Source organism: Arachis hypogaea, chromosome 8 (genome assembly GCF_003086295.3).
Source record: "Arachis hypogaea cultivar Tifrunner chromosome 8, arahy.Tifrunner.gnm2.J5K5, whole genome shotgun sequence".
Lineage (NCBI taxonomy): Eukaryota > Viridiplantae > Streptophyta > Magnoliopsida > Fabales > Fabaceae > Arachis > Arachis hypogaea.
In genome coordinates, this window is record NC_092043.1 from 26,360,077 (window position 1) to 26,370,326 (window position 10,250).

At 32.5% G+C, this 10,250-nt stretch overlaps 2 protein-coding genes across 3 annotated transcripts; one reads left to right on the forward strand and one right to left on the reverse strand.

Moving 5' to 3' along the window:
- Positions 1–702: 702 nt before the first annotated feature.
- Positions 703–3,508, forward strand: LOC112705152 (RNA polymerase II C-terminal domain phosphatase-like 4). 2 transcript variants are annotated; one of them, XM_072200088.1, is made up of 6 exons: positions 703–1,050; positions 1,248–1,324; positions 1,421–1,536; positions 2,065–2,245; positions 2,803–2,993; positions 3,162–3,508. In XM_072200088.1, the coding sequence occupies exons 3-6, from the start codon at positions 1,471–1,473 to the stop codon at positions 3,375–3,377; spliced, it is 654 nt and encodes a 217-aa protein (XP_072056189.1). In that variant the 5' UTR covers positions 703–1,050; positions 1,248–1,324; positions 1,421–1,470; the 3' UTR covers positions 3,378–3,508. The 2 variants fall into 2 exon arrangements, with proteins under 2 accessions (XP_072056189.1, XP_029144245.1); XM_029288412.2 differs by having other exon boundaries at positions 2,803–3,075; positions 3,162–3,222.
- Positions 3,509–5,190: 1,682 nt separating this feature from the next.
- Positions 5,191–7,605, reverse strand: LOC112706624 (IRK-interacting protein). Its single transcript, XM_025758021.3, has 2 exons — positions 7,006–7,605; positions 5,191–6,841 (listed from the first exon to the last, which is right to left on the reverse strand). Exons 1-2 carry the CDS (start codon positions 7,252–7,254, stop codon positions 5,324–5,326), a joined length of 1,767 nt encoding a protein of 588 aa, XP_025613806.1. The 5' UTR covers positions 7,255–7,605; the 3' UTR covers positions 5,191–5,323.
- Between the last annotated feature and the right edge of the window lie 2,645 nt (positions 7,606–10,250).

Genomic DNA, 10,250 nt, shown 5'->3' on the forward strand with positions numbered 1-10,250 from the left:
AAGACCAAAATATCTGCAGATAAAAAAATTAAATAATAAAATTTTTAGTTATTATTTTTATATGAAAAGTCTAATTTTTTATTAATAATTAATTTTAACATTCGTTATCTAAAATTTAAAATAATTTAATGTGTATACTTTTACATTTAAAATATTTTAATTGTAAAAAAATATCGAATGACATATTTTGATTTGTCAAATTACTAATATAAAATATAATTATATATAGAGTAAAAATAGTAGAGAGAAATATAAAAATGGAGAGAGGTAGTTGAGAGAATTTAGGAAATGAGTTTATTAATTTTGAAAAAAAAAATTTCAAAGATCTATTTGTCTTTTGAACTTTATTTGTAAAATGACATCAAGGATTTATTTGTCCTTCGAACTTTTTTCCCCTTCCAATGTGGCACCGTAACGGACACCTGGACACCGTTTCAGCCATGTTAGCCAGTTCCATTAGGTGTATGAGAGACAAATAGACAGAAGGATTAAATTGTCCTTTATTTGTTAAAGTCAGAAACTTTTTTGTATTTAAATTTTGTGAAGTATTTGTCAAAAATTTAAAAAGTCAGGAACCTATCTATTTTTTTCCCAAAATTTTAATACCAATCTCTAATCTAACAAAAATAATACTAAATTTCAATCTCTTCATATGTGTTTCACTACTACAAAACAAAGGCTACCTTTTAGTTTTCATCCTCTGATCTGATCTAAGTTGTCAGATTCTTTGAAGGTCTAGTGTTGATTGTTGCTACTGTAATGATGTTGAATTTTTTTAGACGCTTAGACTTTGAAATTAGTCGCGTGGGACCTAGCCAACTCCTCACCCTTTTGCATCAGTCCAAGTCCACTTCCCGTGGCCGAGCTGATAAATTTTACTTATTCTCCTATTAGTGATTTCCATGAGTTAAGTGTTGCAGCAGACTCTCTGGTACATTTATTCAGTATTGATGACTTCATTGCCTATCTTGATAAACCATTAGCTGCAAGTTCGCCAGATGCGTCATCCCATAAAGAAGATGAAAATCAAGATGAGCTGGAAAGTGTCAGGTGATCTTTTTTATAGCTGTTACAATTTATATGTTAATTTCACAAATTAATTGCTGTGGATTAGGTATATGTCCTGGAAGACATATTCATATATCAGGTCATGATTCATTAGAGGGTTATTATTATATATCTATATGGATCCTTTTTTTTTTGTTTAATAATTTTGGCTACTATTTAATCAATGAATTTTAAAGCAGAATAAAAAGGTGCAAGTTTGAAAGTGACGAGGAAATTGAGGGGTCTACTTCAGAAGGAATCGTGAAACAGAATTGAGGTAATTTTAAATGTTTAGTCACTATCTTTTCTCAATGCTGAGTAATAGAATCCTTCCATTGAAAGTGCAACTGGTCACTATTTTTTGTTATTGCAGAAGAATCTGTAGAAGAAGATGTGTGTACACATCCTGGTTCATTTGGAGACATGTGTATACGTTGTGGGCAAAAGTTGGATAGTGAATCTGGTGTGACATTTGGCTACATACACAAGGTATGCACATCTCAGAAGGAATGATGCACAATAGTTTGTAGATTTACAAATTTGGCTAGTGTATTTGAAGTAAGAGCAATGCTAGGAGACCAGCAACTTTTGTGATTGGTAACTATCAAATAGCCATCAATGATGATTTAATGGTGTGAGATTGGTGTGAGATTTCATCCAATGGTTCACATTTCTCTGCTGGTTACATGCTGGCCAAAATTCAATAAAATTGATGGCCCCCTAGACTTTTCCTTGAAAGTAATTGTCCCTAATATAAATAAAACATAATATGCTAGTGTATTCAATAAGTTTACAAACAATGAATCAGGTCCAAGTTAGATTGTTGAGGCTCCATGTTAATTCCTTCTTTATGATTTATAGTTATTTACATTTATTAAGTTAGTGGATTTTGAACTGCTCATACATTTCGTAGTCTTAGGAAATCTGAAATCCTATATTCCTTTTCATGGTTTTTATCAGCCATGTTGTTGAGTTGGTTCACAAAAACATAGTGATGGAAATTTTCTGTATTTGCAGGGACTGAGACTTCATGATCAGGAGATATCTAGACTGCGCAATACAGATGCGAATAATCTGCGTAATCGTAGAAAGCTGTACTTGATCCTCGATTTAGATCACACTCTGTTAAATTCCACTCATCTTGCTCATTTAAACTCTGAAGAGTTGCATTTAATTTCCCAGGCAGATTCTGTTGGAGGTATATGTCATTCGATGTGCTTTGCTGTTGATATGTATTTTTATATCAAAGACCCTGATGTTCAATGTGAATGCTAGATGCATGCTATAGTTCTGCTGTGTTCTGATCAGAATATCTGTTTGTCAAATATTGTTCTGCTGGCATGATATACTTTTTGGATTTTGTTTGGTAATTTCTGGACATATGAATGATTTCTTCATGTTTAGTGTGTCACTATGTTGATAAACACAAAGATGTCTTGTTATTTTGCAATTGCAAGGACCATGGTGCATATATAATCATCTTTGGAATAGCGTGTCACTATAAAACTAAAGTCATGTCCTAAAACTGGCATTTCTTAAATTGTTGAATAGTTTGGCATGTTGCTAACTTGATTTCTTGTATTTTGTTAAATTTGGGTCATCTAGACTCACTTGCAGTCTTCATTTTATGATGTGTGTATTTTCTAACAACTATTAGTTGATTACTTTATTTGACGCTATGTGCTTGGCCTCGTGGGTTTTCATGGCTCTTCATTTATATTGCATTTCTGAACTTATATGTAATAAATCAACTAGGTGTTTCCAAGAGTAGCCTTTTCAAATTAGACAAAATGCATATGATGACCAAGTTGAGGCCTTTTGTCTGCACATTTTTAAGAGAAGCAAGTGAAATGTTTGAGATGTACATATACACCATGGGTGATCGACCCTATGCATTAGAGATGGCTAAGCTGCTTGATCCTCAAGGAGAATACTTCAATGCAAAGGTGTTAATATTGTGTTGGGGCAAGAAAGTGCTGTTGTGATTCTTGATGATACAGAACACATAAGTGCATTGACACTTGTCAAGTAATGCTGAATTACTTAATTCAAGTGCTTCTTTGACATATGTGTGCTAAGATCTTTCCATTTTAATGGCGGTGTTAATGATGTAGGCATGGGTGAAGCATAAAGATAATTTGATTCTGATGGAAAGATACCACTTTTTTGGTTCAAGTTGCCGGCAATTTGGTTTCAATTGCAAATCTTTAGCTGAATTGAAGAGTGACGAAGACGAAGCTGAAGGAGCACTCTCTAAAATCCTTAAAGTTCTTAAGCAAGTCCATTATAAATTTTTTGTCATTTTTACTTTAAACTTTTACATTTTTTAAATTGTAAGTTTTTTTTATTGTGAAATTTTTTTATTTAAATAAGTTTATCAAATTATTGTTAATTATATATTTAAAAATTTAATATTTTAAATCTCACTAAAATTTTTAAAATTATAATTTATATTATTGTTTAATTTATATGATAGAACTCAATAATTTAAAAATTAATTTGTGGGATCACTTGTTAAATAAAAGATTAAAATATTTAAAATAACTACTATATTTAGTGAAATCCAAAATACTAAAACTTTTAGTATATACTAATTATGTACTAGTTATTAAGATTCAACAATAATTTGAGTTCTATTATATAAATATTTTATATTAAAATATTAAGATTCAACAAGTGATTCGATAAATCGGTTTTTTAGTTATTGAGTTCTACCATATAAATTAAACAATAATAAAAATTATAATTTTAAAAATTTAGTGAGATTTAAAATATTAAATTTTATAATATATAATCAACAATAATTTTATAAATTCGTTTAAATAAAAAAAATTTACTATAAAAAATTACAATTTGAAAAAATAAAATTTTAAAATACAAATTACAAAATAACTTTATAATAATTTAATTATTTTTATTATTTTATGTAAAGAGAATTTTGTTTATTAAGGTCTAAAAATAATATTAAAATTAGTACTATCAAAAAATATTTTAAATTTAATATTATAAAAAAAATATATAAGGACTAATTTGATTAATTTTTAAAATTTTAGGGATGAAAATGACTTACGTATAAATTTTTAAGGACTATTTTTTATTATAAATAACTTTTTTACATGTCAAGTGACACGTGGTGTGTTAGGTGTTACTAATCTGACACGTCAACCAATTATCTAGTGACACATCAACATCTAACTAACGGAATGACCAATTTGACTTACGTTTTATCTTTCAATAACTAATATGACTAAAAAAATAATTTGAGAACTAATTTAAAAAATGACTAATCTTTCAGGAACAAATTTGATTATTAACCCAATATTTGAAATTAGCTGCGTATGTGTGTTTCATGTCCTCTCGTCAGTGTCTATGTTAGATTTTTTTTCTTACATATTGGTATAATCTTGGTGTAATACTTAATCATTGGATTTTATGGTGTTTTTCGAAATTATGGGAACAGTGAAATAGGCCCCCCTTGTATTGACAATACGCCCCCCTTGTATTGTATATTTTAAATTAAAATATACAATACAAGGGGGGCGTATTGTCAATACAAGGGGGGGCGTATTGCACTGTTCCCATAATTTCGAAAAACACCATAAAATCCAATGATTAAGTATTACACCCAAATTTTTTCAATATATAAAAAAATTAACCTCTGTGTTACATGGATAAAAACTCAATTACAAATTTTTTAAATAGAAAGAATTTAATTATAAATTTAAAAATTAATTTATATATTAATTTTTTAAAAGACTAAAATATCTGTTTTTAAAATTTTTGTAGACTGATTTGAGTAATTATTCTACTGAAAAATAAACTAAAACTAATTCACCTGTCAGAATAAAATTTTAGAGATTAATCTGTATATTAATTTTTTTTAAAAACAAAAATATCCACTTTTAGAATTTTTAGGTATTGATTTGGGTAATTACTTGCCTTTATTGCTCCTTTGGAATCTGAATCCGCAATTACTTGGTTAATACCCTTATTCCAATGCCCAATAGGAAATGTTGAGTTTGTTATCCATCAATCCATGAACGTCAACTAATTGAGACGTTTCTTTTATTTTCTTCCTGAAGCAAATCAAGTTACAAGGAAATAGAATTTCACTGAGCCTCATAAAATGTAGTTGGGAATGGATACAACAAATTTGAGCCATTATTAATTATGACATTCAATTTAGGATAGTTACAAACTTGAAGAGATAGTCTAAAGTACAAAAGCAAAATAAAAAAATGCACACTAACATAGATAATTAGATATGACTTAATAATTAAGGTGCAGACTTGTGCCTGCAAAGAACTTTACACCTTAAGATCCTATCCTGAACATAAAATCCTGGATTCACCATGATCTTAACCCTATTTGGACCCTGTGATCTCTGCCTATCATTAACCATATCTTCCATGTATTGAGGATCAAAGCTCCTATTCTCTTCTACCCTTAAGATTCCCAATGGAGGGTTGAAAGAAAATGCCAACAAATGCAGCAACCATATGCATTTTGCTGCCACAAAGAATGCTTGAAGAAGTTGCTCAGGCCAAGGTCTAGTCCAATTCAGTAATGTGATTATACCACTCATTTTCTGATCACAGAACTTGCTAAATTCTTCACTGTAATACTTTGTACCCTTCTTCAACACTTCATTCCAGCTCAAGTTTCGCAGCGCCACGAAAGACGAGAATTGCGCCTGCCTATCCTGCCTAGGATCCAAGAACTTGGCACAGCCATTCTTCTGGAACACGCAATTCTCGAAGTCTTGGTAGAGAGATTGGTTTATGAAGGATTCAAAATGATACAATACTGCTTTTGAGTACTTTGAATTGAGTGAAAGCCTGTATGGTTGAAGAAGCAAGTTCAAATTGTGAATCAAACATTGATCAGTTTCTTCAACTTGGCAGATAAGTTGCTTGCAGAATTGCTTCACTGATAGCCTCGATTCGGATACCATCTGTAGGAATCCCTCAACCATGACTTCTTCATTCACAGGCATCAAATTCTCTTCTCCATTGCTCCCCTCATGTAAAGCTCCTCTCTGTGTTGACTCTTTTCTTGCCACACCATGCTTCAATGCATTCTTCAGCTCCTCACAATAGTTCTCCAAGTATTCCAGCTTCTGCTTGAGTTCCCCCAATGAAGTTCTCATCTCAGAAACTTCCATTAATGCTGCATCCCTACTCTCATTTGCTTCCATTAACTCCCTCTTGAGTGTCTCAATTGAAACTATTCCCATGTCCTTAAGAACTTGAGAAACTTCCTCAGATTCAGTTCTGTTTGGGGAACTCATCATCACATTCTTGCTATGCTTCTTCTTGAACCGAGGAAATAGCCATGACATAACACCTTTACTTTTAGGCTGTGTTTGGAAAGAAGCATGAGAATCAGTGAGTGGAACAACAATGTTGGAGCTTCTGCTGTTCCTTGTGCTCTCAAATTCACTAGTAATGATAGCAGGCTTGCACCGATTGCACGACGAAACCGGCCTCAAATCTTCCAAGCTGTTCCTTCTTCTTGATTTAAAGTAGTCATTGGCAGGTGAGGATTGAAGAACTGTGATGTTGTTTGCACAAGAACCGGTCACGGATTTGCTATCTTCAGCAGAACATGTGTGAGAATCTAAGTTGGAGAAACCAAAAGGTAATCCCTTTCTTGAACATGATTTCTCTTTGTAATCTGGAGCAATGTTTTCCATGGTGGTGTTTCCTCCTTCTAAGGGGTTCTCATCCCAACTTTCCGATCTTGTTGGGTTCTGATGATGATACCCTCCTGCCAAAGGGTCATCTTCATAGCTCTGTCAATGATACATAATATTCATTACAAAAGCAAGACAAAGCAAAAGCTTAAAACAAAAAACAAAAGTCAACTCCTTTCTTGGTTTGTTTCTAGAAATTAAACAATGGTGAGGGTGAAAATGCCATGATGAGAAGCAAGAAAGTGAAGGAGAATTGGTCATACTGGTGTGAAAACAGGGTAATCATGAGCAGAGTAGTGAGAAGCAGGGGAAGGTGATGGGAATCTAGCATTGGCAGGGCTACTTCCTTGTGTCAAAGCAGCATGTAGTGCTCTTAGCTCCACTGCTTTGGCTATGGCTGTTTGGATTTCTTCTCTGCTTATTTCAGGCTTGCCATTGTTCTTGCTCTTATGATCTTCAAAAATCTGTGCAGTGCTCATGGTGGTGGTGGTGGTAGCAGTTGCATCCATCATGAAAAACAGAGGAAAGAACAAAATGAAGCATGTAAATGCTGAGAAGATAATATGTGCAGTTATGCACTGGAATATGTTTTTATATTATTATTATTATAATATGGTAAGAATTTTTTGTTGAGAATTGAAGGAAAAAAAGATGAGTAACATGTGGTATCCAACGGTTGGATTTGGTCCTAAGGTTGTGTGTATCTATGGTTGGAATAGGATCTTGGAGAACCAGAAAAAATATAGAATAAGAGGTAGAAAGGGTCATCTCAAATCCAATGAGTGTTTTTTTGTCTCTGTTCTCAAATGAAGAAAAAAAAAAAAAAACTAGTGGCATGGGAATGAGGGCATGTGAACGAGAACAACAGAGACCGAGAGAATGAGCTAATTTATGGCAGTGATAACATGATTTATTTTAATTTTTTTGGTATTTCTCATTTTACTATTATATAGTAAAGTGTCACACTTTGTCATATAATAATAAAATGATGAATTTTAAATATATATATATATATATAAGTATACATTAATCCACATTAAAATATTAAATATATACTAAAAATAAGTTAGACCGTGCAAAAAATTATAGATTTTGGTGTGCAAACACAATTTACTTTTGAAAAAAGATCAAGGACTAGTACTTTTATTTTATATTAATCAACACTTTTAACTATTAGTTCAATATCTTTAGTCTAGTAATTTAATAATATATTTTTTATTATTATTTTTAAATATTATTAACTAATTATTAATAAAAAATTATAATAATCATCTAATATTATTCTTTACTTTTGTTGGTAAGTACTTAACCATCAGTATATTTTTATGATGTTAAAAAAAAAAAGACCAAGTGTGCTTATTAAAAATTATTGGTCCCCAAATTTTCACATATATATGCCCACATGCGAAAAGTTACCTTAAACCAGAATTTGGAAAGATGGTCAATGGAATCTCCATGATATTTTCTCTATCATTCCAGAAGATGTCAAACAGCATTTGAATGCTTATAATCCGGATTTGAATGCTGGAGAGAGTTCGGGTTGGTCGTGGGGTGTGGCATCTTCTAGACTCTACTCAGCTAGGAGTGGGTACAGTTGGCTAGCCAAAAGAAAGTTTGACTGGAATGAGCATGATAATTGGTTGTGGGTATGGCGTCTGCATATTCCTGAGAAGTATAAGTTCTTGATTTGGCTCAGTCTCCATAATGCTATTCCTACAGCAGAGTTTCGTTTGGGTCGTGGTTTAGCTTTATCTAGCACCTGTCATCGGTGTCAGAATGGTTCTGAATCCACTCTTCATTGTCTTCGGGAGTGCCCTAGTGCCAAGGAGGTCTGGACCCTTTTAGGCTTGTATTCAGATAACTCGAATTTACATGATTGGCTCTACAGAGGTGCAAGGAGTGGAGATGCTTTTCTTTTCTTTTCGACTATCTGGTGGATTTGGAGAAGCAGAAATCATGACTTATTTAATATAGATGATTCATGGAGTGCTAGTAAAGTGGTGAGTTTGATTCGTAGTTCAGTAAGGGAGTTTCACACTATTTTTGCTATGCATCAATCTCTGTCTCCTCCTTCACTTTGTTTGCATTGGGTTCCACTTCCAGTTCATTCTGTTAAATTGAATTGTGATGCTAGTTGGTTTGCTCCTTCTGACTATGCTGGTTTTGGTTGTATTATTCGCAATCCTGATGGATGTTGGTTGAAAGGTTGCACTAGAAAAGTCGAAGTGTGCAGTGTTCTTTTTGCTGAATTGTATGCAATTTGGAGAGGTTTACTTCTTGCTTGGGAGAGTGGATTTCGTGAGGTTATTTGTGAAACAGACTGTTTAGAAGCTCTTTTCTTGGTAAACCAAAGAATGCTTAGTAAGGATATTCCGGAATGAGATTTGGCAAAGCATATTCAGGAGGTTATGAATTGGAATTGGAGAGTCTCTATTCTTTTAATTCAGAGGACTGCAAATAGTGTTGCAGATTGTATGGCTAAAGCAGCTGCTTCTGTCGCGGACATTCACTCGAATTGGAGCCAACCATGGAGTGAGCTTCAACATCTAATAGATTTAGATATGACCCTAGCCAATTAATTTGGTTTTGTCTCTTTTTTCTTTCTTTTCTATTTAGTCACCAAAAAAAAAAAAACCAGAATTTGGTCTTTGCTTTTGAACCAAAATTGAGAAGTTTCATTTGATTCCATTGCATTCCAACCACTATTATCCCACAATCCTAAGGTCAAGTGACACAGCTTTCAGTTTGTGGACAACGTCAAATGTCAACAAGATGTTGCTTTACTACTCATTCACTTAACACTTTGTGTGTGTAATCATGACATGTCTATGTTGCTCTTCTGAAACATTGTTCAAAAAGTTATCAAGTACTTCCCCTTTTACACGGGGTTGGTGAATTCGCCTAATTCAGCCTCCCTGCTCTAATTAATTCTTATAACACTTTTTTTAATCTCATCATTCTCCTATCATATATGTAGCATGTGGTAATAAACACGAGTCTTGTAATTTAGTAGTTCACTTAAAAGAGCGTGAAAAGTTTGAATTTTGTTTTGTACATGGAACAATTTATTGACTAACAACAAATATTTAAATAGAATTTCGATCCACGATAAATTAAACCGAGAAATATCGTAAGAAACCAAAATAAAGATGAGCCTTGTTATTTTTTCCTCCCATGCAAAACCTACGTGCTGATGACTCTTCATGAAGTTTAAGATCATAAACTTGTCCATTAAACGAAAGGTCACTGAACATTTTCGAGAGCGGGGTAAAAAAGTAAATAATACAAAAATCATATTTGTGAAATTGACATAAAAAAAATGAAAATGCCATCGTATATATAAAGCAGACTAAGTTTGATATGTTATCCATTAAGATAATTTTGAATTATGATTCCAAATTATATTATTAAATTGGTTTAGTGCATAAGACACTAAATTTATCTGGATGCATCCAACACATTTTTCTAATCGGAATAGTAACCCTAGGTTAACATTGGTATAGACTTA